The sequence below is a fragment of the Megascapheus bottae genome, chromosome 17, assembly GCF_031878675.1.
Source record: "Megascapheus bottae isolate mThoBot1 chromosome 17, mThoBot2.hap1, whole genome shotgun sequence".
In the NCBI taxonomy this organism is placed as follows: Eukaryota; Metazoa; Chordata; class Mammalia; order Rodentia; family Geomyidae; genus Megascapheus; species Megascapheus bottae.
In genome coordinates this window covers 451,561-464,845 of record NC_143525.1, presented here as the reverse complement: position 1 = coordinate 464,845, position 13,285 = coordinate 451,561, and the positions used below count along the sequence as shown (strand labels likewise).

The 13,285-nt window shown below is 45.7% G+C and overlaps 2 protein-coding genes across 2 annotated transcripts in view; one reads left to right on the top strand and one right to left on the bottom strand.

Moving 5' to 3' along the window:
• Positions 1 to 11,114, top strand: part of Itgae (integrin subunit alpha E) — a 56,284-nt gene extending 45,170 nt beyond the window's left edge. The window contains exons 27-32 of the mRNA XM_090351463.1: positions 2,549 to 2,611; positions 2,849 to 2,944; positions 5,052 to 5,054; positions 6,204 to 6,296; positions 9,479 to 9,589; positions 10,891 to 11,114. Coding sequence (XP_090207589.1) covers positions 2,549 to 2,611; positions 2,849 to 2,944; positions 5,052 to 5,054; positions 6,204 to 6,296; positions 9,479 to 9,589; positions 10,891 to 10,986 — 462 coding nt within the window. The 3' untranslated portion in view covers positions 10,987 to 11,114. The remainder of the gene's footprint in view (positions 1 to 2,548; positions 2,612 to 2,848; positions 2,945 to 5,051; positions 5,055 to 6,203; positions 6,297 to 9,478; positions 9,590 to 10,890) is intronic.
• Positions 100 to 2,652, bottom strand: Haspin (histone H3 associated protein kinase). Its single transcript, XM_090349328.1, has one exon. It carries the CDS (start codon positions 2,369 to 2,371, stop codon positions 248 to 250), a length of 2,124 nt encoding a protein of 707 aa, XP_090205454.1. The 5' UTR covers positions 2,372 to 2,652; the 3' UTR covers positions 100 to 247.
• Positions 11,115 to 13,285: the final 2,171 nt, after the last annotated feature.

Genomic DNA, 13,285 nt, shown 5'->3' with positions numbered 1-13,285 from the left:
TATTGTTTGCATTTTTGCTCAGACTACATAAAGGATCAAGGTTCAAAAACAAAAATATGCAACTTACAGATGGACTCTGAGGACAACTAGGAAAAGGACTTACTTATTCTTATAGTTTTAAAGAACATTTGTTAACAACAACAAACATTTCAGTTTCCACCCTGACATTGGGGACAGGGACTGATAAATACCACCAAAGGCTTCAAGACCAGGGTCGCTCTGTTTGAGGCAGTAAGCAGTAACTGGCTTACTGAAACAGACTATGCTGGCAGAGCAGGTCGGTGGCAGATCTGAAGTTCAGCGCTGTGCTGTAGAAATGTTGGAGCTTCTTCTTCATTTGCTTTATGGCAGGGGTTTTACATTTAGACTTAAAGGTCATATGATTCAGAATCTTGTCTGTGAGGTAATGCAGCCAGAGGACATTGTTGTAAGGGTGATACTCATCCCAGCAGTTGTTAGTCTCCCTCCTCATGAGCCTGTAGATCTCAAACTGGTAGTCACCTTCACCAGTAAATAGATCTTCATCTCTGGAAATGTCACAGAAAACCACAATCCCGCCCTGCTCCACGCGGGACAGGGTGTAGTCAATTATGCTGACTTGCAATCCGTGGGTGGGGATAGTGCTTGTCTTTCCATTGAGGGTGTACTGGAGTTCCTTGCGGTTGGTCTTCTTTATGAGCACATTCCCCCAGTGCAAGTCCCGGTGCTCAAAGTGCAGTGATGTCTCTGCCACTGCAAGGGAGGCTGTGATCTGGTGTAAAATGCTCTTTGCAGTAACAAGGGAGGACAACTTGGTTCTCATTTGCTCTAAGTCCATGCCACCAAACTCAAATTCCAGTACAATGAAGAGTTGGTCTTTCTCAAAAATGTCAGGTCTATCATTCTGAGACCCTTTGGTTGAGTTATAGTGATCCCAGGCCTTGAGGAGCAAGGGAGGGTAAGTCCCCTGGACACAGTGCACTGAGTTCAACCCAATAAAGCCTTCTGTACGGTTGCATGCGTCCTCAGACAAGAGGCTTAACTCTTTGGAGATGATAATTTCCGGCAGGATCTCCTCAAAGGTTTTCTGAGGTGATCCATTCACCAAATTTGATCCTTCAATGGCAATGATTTTTAGGGCTGCAGGTGTGTGGCCAGCCATAGTTTGAAACACCTCACCAAACACCCCTTCCCCAATCTTCTCACACTGTTCCAGTTTTTCTGTGGGAAAGCAAGAACTAAAGGGGATAGGACCTTCCTGATTGCATTCCCCATAAATCTTTTCAGCATGAGATGCTTTTCTGTCCGGAACTTGTACAGTCCTTAAGGGACTTAGCAAATGCATAGAAGAGGAATGCCAAGAGGAAAGAATACTATTTGTTCTGTTCATGATGGAAGGGTTTGAACACTCTGACAGGAGGGAGGCAGAGAGAGAACTGTTACAGGTGTGGCTGCTGCATACCTCCGACACATCCGTCACAACTTTCTTCTTGTGGAGATTCAAGGTGGCCCTGGTTTTGGCCCAAGAGCTGGGGAATGAATCTCTTCCCATCTTTTGGCCGTTTTCAGTCTGGTCCACCGCGTCTTGATGTTTCCTTTTCTGGGCTGGCCCGGCTCTTACAGGCCTGTCGACGTCCCCAGGTGAATTAAGTCCCCGGCAGCTTCCGGCCCCTGGGCCGTCCACGGTCTCTTCTCGGGGGTTCGGGTCTTCGTCCCGGCTCTTACCGGCGCTCGGGGCCTTCAGTCTCTCTGGCTTCCGCTGCCGCTCCCGAGGCCCCTCCGCGTCCTCCGCCGCAGGCCCGCCCTTGGTGTCCTCCAGGCTTCCCGGCGAGTCCGTGGGGCTGAAGAGGGCCGACCGGACGCCGCCGCGCGCTCCGCAGGTCTCCTGGAGGCCGCCGTCTCCGGCTGTGTCCGACTCCCGAGGCCGGGGGGGCGCGGGGAGGCGGCGGCCGCGCGGGGCCGCACCCGGCGAGCCCGGGGAAGCGGACGGGGCCGGCGAGCTGAACAGAGAGGCGCTGGCGTCCGGAAGGCCGGGGCTGGGGCTGGGGAAGGGCGGCAGGCGGCGCGGGCCGCACGGGGTGCTGCATTTCTGCGGCGGCCGCGCTCGCAGCCTCGGGCACCGCGGCCGGGCGGTCACCGTGCGCCGCGGCCGAGCCTGCCGCTTGCGGGGCCGCGTTGCCGGGCTGCCGCGGAAGTCGGGGTCGTCGGGATCGTCGGAGGCGACGGACGGGGAGGACGCACCGCTGCTGGCGCTGCTGAAGAAGCGTCCCCGGTCCTGCGGCGAGAACCAGCGCACGACCGCCTCGCACGGCCGCTGCCGCGGCCTCCCGCCGCCCCCGGCCCCGTACGTGCGGAACAACCGGCTCCCCCGCGTCCGGAACGACACAGCCATGGCCCGCGCCCGCCGAACGGTTCAAACGCAAACACCGCGAGACTTGCGGCGGGGCGCGCGCCCCCGCCTCCGGCGGCGCAGCCTTCCCGGCCCGGTCCCGGCTCGCGCGGTCCGCCGGGGCCGCCGGGGGGCGCTCGCGGGGCGTGCTGGGCACGGACTGAATGGTGTCTGTTTCAGGAGCTCACGGAGTGCGCGCAGAGCCAGGAGCGCGCGTGCGCGAGCCGGAGCGGCGCGGCCCGGGTGAGCCCGCCACCCCGCGGGCGGGGGACGTCGGGGGACGGGCGGGCTGGCGGGGAAACACCCTCTGCCCCGGGACTGCTGGCCAGGTCCACCCAGCCCCTTCGTGGCGTCACAAACTGCACACACCCTACATGTTAGTCCTAAAAGTTCAAAACTCCAGACAAGCCTGGAGGCCCGGCTTCAGGGGGTGGGAAAATGGAGCAGGGTCAGCTTAACTCCCTTTTCCTGTCTTTCCAGCGCGTGGAACAATGGCATTTAGTGAGCTGTGCCATCAGGTCAGAGAAGGAAAATGTAACTGTGGCTGCAGAGATCTCCTCGGGTCGTGCCAAGCAGGTATTTGATCATCCAGGGCTCTGGCCTCTCATGTGAGACCCCGTGGCCCAGCTGCCCCAGCCTCTCCCTCGCCACTCACCAAGGCTGCTCAGTAGGCAGCTTAGTCCCAGTCCACATTAGGAAACACACATTTCCTGCCACGCCTCCCCATTTTGCCTGCCCATATCTATTCCAGTGGCCTTCTCCTCCCTCCATCTCTCCTGCCCTCACCATCTTTTGCTGGGGCTATTGCAGTAACCTTGCACCTGCTTTCATTGCCTCTGCTTTTCTCTAACTTCTACAAATAATTCTTCACTTGATAGCTACCCGTGAGATGGTGCCCGCAAATATTAAGCCAGGCGCCTGCCTAGAAAGCAGTGCCATAGACTGAAATCCATGTTTTCCTCACGATCCGCAAAACACCACCCTGTTAGTTCATTAGCTTTATCTTTTGTTGGTGGTGGTCATGGGGTTTGAACTCAGGGTCTGGGTACTGTCCCTGAGCTTTTCTTAAGCCTAACCCCTCTACCACTTTGAGCCAAAGCTCCAGCTCTGGTTTTCTGGTGGTTAATTGTACATAAGAGTCTCATGAACTTTTCTGCCTATGCTGGCTTCAACCTTTATCCTGAGATTTCAGCCTCCTGAATAGCTAGGATTACAGGCATGAGCTTACTGACACCCAGCTCATTTTATCTTTTGTTTTTTATATTCTTCCTTTTTTTTTATTTTTTATTTTTTGCCAATCCTGGGGCTTGGCCTCAGGGCGTGGACACTGTCCTTGGGCTTTCTCAAGGTGAGTGTTCTGCCACTTGCGCCACAACACCACTTCCAGCAATAGAGTTATTTCCTAAAAAATGTTTTACAATTAATTTTTATTTATTTTTGTTTTTGTAGTACCAGGAAGTTGAACCCAGGGCCTCATGCATGCTAGGCAAGCACTCTAGCACTAAGCTACATTTCCTGCCCCAAGCTTTTTTTTTTTTAATACTCATTTTTCTCTCCTATATATTTATTTTATGTATTTATATTTATTTATGCCTGTGTATATGTGTGTATGCTCTTCCTGGGGCTTGAATTCAGGGCCAGAGTACTTAAAATTGTTTGCTTGTTTGCCAGTCCTGGGGCTTGAACTCAGGGCCTGGGCACTGTCTAGGCTAGTACTCTACCACTTGAGCCACAGCACCACTTCCAGCCTTTTCTGTGTTTCTGTACTGAGGAATGAACCCAGGGCTTCATGCATGCTAGGCAAGCACTCTACCATTAGGGCATGCTCTAAGCCTTTCTTTCTTTTTTTTTTTTTTTTCCAGTCCTAGGCTTGAGCTCAGGGCCTGAGCACTGTCCTTGGACTTTCTCAAGGCTAGAGCTCTACCACTTGAGCCTCAGCACCACTTCCAGCTTTTTTTTTCTTCTATGTATGTGGTACCAAGGAATTGAACCTGGGTTTTCGTGCATGCTAGGCAAGCACTCTACCAGTAGGTCAAACTCCCGGTCCTCTTTTTCTTAAAATATGAACATGAATCTATGGATTTTGTAGTAAAAGTCATAAAACTTTCAAAAACTATACTTCAAAGTAGGTATGGTAGCCTACTTTTGTTTTTTTTTCATATATTTTTATTGTAATTAATAGAAGGGTTACATTATATTTGCCAGATAGGAGGTGCATTAATTCACATACATTGATACCCTTTCTCATGTCTTGGTCCCCATTTCCCTCCCCCTACCCCCCTACTTTTGTTTCTAAACTTCACAAAAGCCAGAAACTCCTGTGACTAAGAAAAACAATTGCATAATTACTGTGTTTATAATATGCAAGCATTGTGTGCGTAAGATTACCACTGCAGGGGGCTGAAACTCTTATCTCCAATTAATCACTGAAAAAGCTGGAAGTAGTGTGGCTCAAGTGGGAGAGCATTAGCCTTGAGCAAAAAGGGGTTTAGGAGACAGGCCACTAGGCCTAGCTCCTGAACCATTTTTAAAAATTTATACTACATTATTCATGGTGTTTTGCACACACACACACACACACACACACACCCCTTAGGCAGAGTGCTTGCTTAGCATGCATGAAGCTCTGAGTTCAATTCCTTGGTATCACACAGAAAAATCTGAAAGCGGTGCTGTGGCTCAGTTGGTAGGGCATTAGCCTTGAGAATGCTCAGGCCCTGAGTTCAAGCCCCAGGACTGGAAAAAAGACTATTTCAATAATGGTAACACAGATTTATTGTTTTTTTTTAATAATTTGAACTGAAATGAATGTACATTATCAAATTGTACTTATAAGTTCTTTGCATTACCTTTCCCCACCCTTCTTTCCTTCCTGCCTTTCTTTCTTACTTTCTTTCTTTCTTTCTTCCTTTCTCTCCTTGTATTTCTTTCCCTTTCCTTTCTTTTTTGTGCCAGTCCTGGGGCTTGAATTCAGGGTGCTGTCCCTGAGCTCTTTTCCTCAAGGCTAGTATTCTACTACTTAGAGCTATAGCACCACTTCAGGATTTTGGGGTGGTTAATTCGAGGTGAGAGTCTCATGGGCTTTCCTGCCCGGGCTGGATCCTCATATCTTATCCTCATATGCATGATCCTCATATCTTAGCCTCCTGAGTAGCTAAGGGTTTTAAGTGTGAGCCACTGGCACCCAGCTAGAAAGAATATTTTTTAAAAATTGTCAAGATCTAGATAGGAATGACTCATGCCTATAATTCTAGCCACTTAGGAGGCTGAGTTCTGAGGATTACAACTTGAATCCAGCAGGACAGTCTGTGAAACTCCTATCTCTAACTAATTATGCCTTCCCCACCTAAAAAAGGGTTGAAATGGAGTTGTAGCCAATCGATAGAGCAGCAGCCTTTAGGGAAAAAGCTAAGGGATGGGGATAAAGGAAAAGAAATGAGGAATAACTTCAGAGTTCTTGTTTTGAGTAATAATGTGGGTGCTGAGACCATTAACAAGACTCACAAATATTGAAGAAAAAATACCTTTCAAAGGAACGATGGTGGGCTAGATAGAGTGCTTGTCTAGCATGCACCAAGACCTGGGTTTGTTTCCTCGGTACATACGTAGAAAAAAGCCAGAAGTCATACTGAGGCTCAAGTGGTAGAGCTCTAGCCTTGAGAAAGTCCAAGGACAATGCTCAGGACCTGAGCTCAAGCCTAGGACTGGCAAAAAAAAAAAAAAAAAAAAAAGAAGAAGAAGAAGAAGAAGAAAGAAAGGAAGATGATAAGTACTATTCAGAAACAGTGAATCCATGTCTAAAAAATATTTTGTTTCCTCTTTTCTTGTCTTGTAGTTAAGAGATGCAGCTGAACTACAGATCTTTGGTGAAATATCTTTCAACAAGTCTCTATATGAGGGACTAAATGCAGAAAACCATAGAACAAAGGTAATTCCAGGCTGGTTTCTGGGGAGTACCCTGGGAAAACTGTGCCCACCTTTAGGGGCTCTGTACAGAAAAACAGCTTCTTATCACTTCTGATCTTTGCTCTGTCACCAACTGCTGTGAGACCTTGAACTGCTACCATAATTTCCTAACATTGAAATGAGGTGAACTGAACGTACTGAAGAGCTCTCCTTAGAATAAGGGTCTAGAATCAACACAAGTATATTCTTCCTCTTGGAAATACTGTGAAAATGCTTAGGAAGTATTTTATTTTCTGAACGATAAAACATTTGTTAGTATACATTAGTTAATTGATTTTATTGTTTTGTGCTGGCACTGGGGCTTGAACTCAGGGCCTGGGTGCTGTCCCTTAGCTTTATCACTCAAGGCTGGAGCTCTGCCATTAGAGCCACACCTCCAAACAAAATAGAAGTATCTCATTATTGCACTGTCTTGAATTAAAAACAGAAAGTATAGTATTAGGCTGGGAATTTGGCCCAGTGGTAGAGTGCTTGCCTAGCATGCACGAAGACCTGGGTTTAATTCCTAGGTACCACATACATAGAAAAAAGCTGAAAGTGGTGCTATGGCTCAAGTGGTAGAGTTCTAGCCTTGAGAAAAGTCCAAGGACAGTGCTCATGCCCTGAGTTCAAGCCCCAGGACCAGCAAAAAAGAGTATAGTATTATTAAATCCAATTATTAAAGGAAAAAATGGCTTCTTTACTCCCCCCCCATTCCCACACTCCCAATTCCCTTTCTAAAAGGAGTTACTCTTGATTGCTTCTTATATGTATTATTTCCATTTACTAAAGCTTTAATTTCTATTTTTTTGACAGTCCTGGGGCTTGAACTCAGGGCCTGAACATAGTTCTTGGGCTTTCCTCAAGGCTAGAGCTGTACCACTTGAGCCACAGCACTACTTAGGGCTTTTTCTATATATGTGGTACCATCTTTATGCATGCTGGGCAAGCATTCTACACTAGGACTGCCGGACCTGGTTGAACATTCTTTTTTTGGGGGGGGGGGGCGCGGTCAGAGGGCTTGAATTCTATCTGTGCACTGTCCCTGAGCTCTTCAGCTCAAGGCTACCACCCTACCCGTGGGCCAAGCCCCACTTCCCATTTCTAGAGGTGAATTGGAGATAAGAGTCTCAGGTCCTTTTGTGCCCGGGCTGGCTTTGAACCTTGATCCTCAGATCTCAGCCTCCTGAGTAGCTAGGATTACAGGCATGAGCCATGGCAACAGACTTGGTTGAGCATTCTCAATGCAAAAATTGAGCCTGGTGTGGTGGCTCACCTTAGTGCCAGCCTGGGCACTAAAGTCCAGGAGACTTATCTCCAGTTAACCACCAGAAAGCTGGAAATGGCACTGTGGCTCCAGGGGTGGGGCAGTAGCCTTAAGCTGAAGAGCTCAAAGACAACACCCAGGCACAGAGTTTAAGTACCAACAAACCACAAAAAAAAAAAAAAAGGACATCCATCAAAATCTAAAACTTCTCAAATGCCAATTTCATACTCAAAAAATTTTGGATTTTAGGAAGTAGAATAGTGGCCCAAGTACAAGAACACTAGCCTTGAGCAAAAAAAAAACAAAAGCCAAGTATGAGGCTGAAAATTCAGGTACCCTTTTGCCCTTTGCATCTTGTTAGTGTGAACTGGCTCTCCCTCGAGTTGTTGCCAGAGGAGGCAGCTTCCTGATGACTCCTGATAACTCTCTCACACACTGGCTTTCGTGTTGTCCATAAATAGTGTTTGTTACCCGCAGTATATCCTATGTCCTGACTCTCCCTTTCTTGCTGCCGTGGTAGTTTGAGAGCACTTTGTGGGAGAACTTGCATTTTAAAGTGTCTTTGAGGAGACTTTGGGGAGAAGGAGAAGACTTGGGGAAATTAATAGGTTTTTGTTTGTTTTTTGGAGCTGGTCTTGGGGCTTGAACTCAGAGCCTGGACCCTGTCCTGAGCTTTATTACCTAAGGCTATCACCCTACCATTTGAACCATGGAACCAGTTTGGTTCCAAGCCCCAAATGTAAGCATAAGAACAAAACACAACAAAAACTCTTTCAGATTTGAATTGGATAATACCTGAACATCACTTACATATGTCACTACTTTGAAGCTAATGATAATGAGGCTCAAGAACATACAAGGGCACAGCTGGATGTAGATCCTGTCTTTGCTGCCAGTGAACCTTCTGTCAGAGAGTTGAACATCTTTCTCACAAGGTCACACTCTCCTGTCAAGCTGACTTTTCTAGATAAGACACTAGAATAGTTTTCCTATAAACTATTTTGGTCATTAAGTGATTTTAGGCTACCCAAAATGCTGCTGCATAAGCAAATGTGCTGGTTTTTTTCCCCCCTACAATCTCTTCAGTTTCGATCAATACACAATATGTTGCCAAGGTCTCAATTTTTTTTTTTTTTTGGCCAGTCCTGGGGCTTGAACTCAGGGCATGAGCACTGTCCTTGGGCTTTTTCAAGGCTAGTCCTCTACCACTAGAGCCACAGCACCACTTCCAGCTTTTTTTTTTTTTTAATGTATGTGGTACCAATGAATCAAACTGGGGTCTTCGTACATGCTAGGCAAGCACTCTATCACTAGGCCACACTCCCGGCCCTCATATTTTACTTTTTAAAATAATGTAGGGGGCTTGGCGTGTGGTCTAGTGGTAGAGTGCTTGAGTAGCATGCACAAAGCCCTAGGTTCAATTCCTCAGTACCACTTACACATAAAAAGCCGGAAGTGGTGCTGTGGTGCAAGTGGTAGAGCACTGGCCTTGAGAAAGCTCAAGGATAGTGCTTAGGCCTTGAGTTCAAGCCCCAGGACTGGCATAATAATAATAGTAATAGTAGTAGTAGTAATAATAATAATAATAATAATGTGGGGCCAGGTGCCAGTAGCTCGTGCCTATAATCCTAGCAACTCAGGAGGGTAAGATCTGAGGATTACAATTTAAAGCCAGCCTGGGTATGAAAGTCCATGAGACTCTTTATCTTCAATAAACCACCATCAAACCAGAAGTGGTGTTATGTGGCTCAAAGTGGTAGAGCACTAGCTTTGAGTTGAAGAGCTCAGGGACAGTTCCCAGGCCCTGAGTTCAAGCCCCATGACCAGCAATAAAATAATGTGGATTTCCCCCTGCTCTTTTACCTGATGGATCAAGCGATCTTTTTTGCCTTGTCTAGATCACTGTCATCTTCCTAAACAGCGAGGAACTTCGTTCTTTGCCTCTCATCATTGGCAGCAGTGTTGGTGGTCTTCTGGTTTTGTTAGTAATTATAGCGATCCTGTTCAAGGTCAGTTGTGTTCTTAAAGGGTAAGAGAATTGGGCTATGGGATTGGGCCTAGCACCCTCTAGTTGACCAACTCTGGACCTAGAGCAGCTATTCTAGACTTGTGGCCACTTTTCTCTCTTGCTTTATCCATGATACCATGCTGTAGGCAAAACAGACAGATAGAACTGGTTAAAACAGGCCTCTTTGGGGGTAGAAATGTAAACATTACTTGTCTAGAAATGGCTAAGTAAAAAGCTAAGTATAAGTTACATAGTATTCGTAGACCTAACAAATTTACAAATAAAGGATAATCAACCATTAAAAAAAACAAAAATAAAAAAATACAGGCCTCTTTCTCCTTCCCCTTTTAAAATTCTTTCCTTGGTCTCAGAGTGTGGCCTAGTGGTAGGGTGCTTGCCTAGCATGCATTGAGTTTTAATTCCTCAGTATTACATACATAGAAAAAAACTGCAAGTGGTGCTGTGGCTCAGGTGGTAGTGCACCAGCCTTGAGAAAGCTCAAGGACAGTGTCTAGGCCCTGAGTTCAAGTGCCAGGACTGACAAAAAATTAAAAGAAATTTTTTTCTTGTCTTCTGTGCCAGTGTCCAAACTATTTTTACTGCTATTCAAGATCCTCTATTCTTCAACCTCTGTCCTTCTCTGCCCCCAAGTCTTTGCTTTTCCCTCTAGCCTAGTTGAAAAGTACCTGGAGGTCATGTCTCTTCTGGAGCACATGCCACTCCCCTTCCCAGGGTGCTAGTCCCCATTTTTCACTTCTCTCTCATTCATTCTTCCTTGAAAACTGAGCATAGAGATCCTGGATTCTTCTAGTTGGGTTATGTGCTTGTCCTGTGAGACAGCTCCCTTCTGAAAGCCTTTCAGTAGTGCCAGTTGTCAAAGGGAATGGTAATTATTGCCCTTCTAGATCCTGAGTTCTGGGGTAGGAGTTCTTGCTTGAACTCATTCTGTCCTAGCAGGGCAGGCTGTACTGAGTATTCTTGAATAGGATTACATCAAATACAGCTAGAAATCTATGAGTGTGCAGAATGGGTTAAGTGCTCTGGAAAAGAGTTCAAGTGCTCTGAACCCTGGAGAGGGATCAGAGGAAGGTGGGAGATTAGCTCTGATCGTGAAATAAACACCAATAATTGCAGCTGTGAAGAAGGATCTGTAAGGACTGATATTCAGGGAGAGACTCAGAGGAGATAGGAAGAAGTATGAGAGCAGAGGATTCTGGGGGTATTTATTTAGGCAGCAAACTGTTTTGTGAAACAGACAGGTATTTTAGATCTGTAATTGGTCTTTCTCTTCCCTTATTTCAGTGTGGCTTTTTTAAAAGAAAATACCAACAGTTGAACTTGGAGAGCATAAGGAAAGCCCAGCTGAAATCAGATGGTGTGCTCACTGAAGAAAATTAGAACCTGCTTTCTCATCTATTGGGAGAGAAATACCAACCAGTCCCCAATGTGTAGAAATTGATACTTCCCACTATATTTCTATACAGTGACATAGAGCAGAATCAAATAAATAGTATTGTTTGTAACTACATATGGTCTCCAAAGTGTCTTTGTATTCTACAAAGAGGAAACTTGAACATTCATATTAAAGTTAGTTTTCTTTGTAACAATGCCTTTAATATGCAAATATTCTTTATGCTTTGTAATAAAGTTTTGTCTCTCTTTTTTTTTTTTTTTTGCCAGTCCTGTGGCTTGAGCTCAGGGCCTGAGCACTGTCCTTGGGCTTTCTCAAGGCTAGCACTCTAGCACTTGAGCCATAGCACCACTTCTGGCTTTTTCTATGTATGTGGGGTGCTGAGGAATCGAACCCAGGTCTTCATGCATGTTAGGCAAGCACTCTTACCACTAGGCCAAACTCCCAGTCCCAAATTTTGTATCTTATAAGTGAATTTTTCTTTTCTTCTTTCTTCACAATAACATCAACAACAACAATAAACAACTCAGGAACAGTGCCCAGGCCCTAAGTTTAAGTCTCAGGTTGGCACAAACACAAAAATAATACTGTATTGAAAATGAACCATATGTTAAGTATGGGTGGGCATGGGAGGGAAACACCGGAGAAGAATGAAGGACAGCATGTCACTGTCCAAAGCTGATTTGTGAAACTATAAGCCCTCTGTGCATCACCTTTATAATAACAATGACAATATTTTGCAAGATAAAAATAAATAAGTAGGGGCCAGGAGTTTGGCCTAGTGGTAGAGTGCTTGCCTAGCATGCACGAAGACCCAGGTTCAATTCCTCAGTACCACATACATAGAAAAAAGCCAGAAATAGTGCTGAGGCTCAAGTGGTAGAGCTCTAGCCTTGAGAAAGTCCAAGGACAGTGCTCAGGCCCTGAGCTCAAGCCCATGACTGGCAAAAAATAAATAAATAAATAAGTAAGTAAAAATAAGTAATAATACCACTAGGTACAGTGGCTTATGCTTGTTAATCTTAGCTGCAGAAAACTCTATGAAACTCTTATCTCCATTTAACCACCACCAGCAGCATATCAGAAATAGGGCTATGGTTCTAGTGGTATAGAGCACTAGCCTTGAGCAAAAGAGCTCAGGATCAGAGTCCAGTCAGCTTAATCCCCTGGGTCAACACACACGTACACATACAGACAGACAGACAGACAGACAGACAGATAGATAGATAGATTATAGTCTCTCAGATAAATCCTAATATTTTTCAGGTTTTTTTAAAAGAAACTCTTTGGAATGTATGTGTCCTGAGGCAGGGGCTTGAACGGAGAGCCTTGTCTTTCTGTTTAGAATAGTGAGATCTGAGATTGAGACTAGAGTGCCAAGGTGAGAGGAAAATGCCTCTGGTCCATTTGGTACACAAATGTGTGTAATTTCTGAATCTAGCAAAAGGCTGCTAACTTAACAGGAATATAAGATACTGAGGTTTGGCTGGGAGTTTAGCCTAGTGGTAGAGTGCTTGCCTAGTATGCACGAGGACCAGGGTTTGATTCCTTGGTACCACAGACATAGAAAAAAGCCGGAAGTGATGCTGTGGCTCAAGTGATAGAGCTCTAGCCTTGAGAAAGCCCAAGGACAGTGCTCAGGCCCTGAGTTCATGGCCCAGGACTGGCAAAAATAAAAATAAAAAAATAAAATAAATATACTGAGGTTTGCAGGGAGTTTTCCTCCTAATTAAAGAATTAGCAGATTGGTAGAGTGATTCACTGCTCAATGATGCTGTGACTCCCAGGTCAGGGGTTTCTGACTTGTGTATGTCACAGATCCTTTTGACAGTTTAGTAGCTCTATCTTCTGTCTTCCCCGCCCCCCATACACACATACACTTACATTTACATGTTTAAATATAGAAAAGTTGAATTGCACAGTGAATATCTATATACTTAACTCCCTTTACTTATCCTCAGTAACCTTTTACTGTGCTATATTTATTATTTATTTTTTCATCTATCCATCCAACAACTTATTTTTTAAAATGTAACAGTATGCTGGGTGCCAGTGGCTCACGCCTGTAATCCTAGCTATCCAGGAGGCTAAGATCTGAGGATTATATTTAAAAGCTAGCCTGAGCAGACAAGTCGAAGAGACTTTTTTTTTTGCCAGTCTGGGGCTTGAACTCAGGGCCTGGGCACTGTCTTTGAGCTTTCTCTAGGCTAGTCTCTACCACTTGAGCCACAGTACCATTTCAGCTCTTTCTGTGTATTTGGTACCAAGGAATGAAACCCAGGGCTT

Bases quoted from the DNA above. Each gene is read 5' to 3' on its own strand.
- Haspin (XM_090349328.1), bottom strand. From the start codon at position 2,371: ATGGCTGTGTCGTTCCGGACGCGGGGGAGCCGGTTGTTCCGCACGTAC.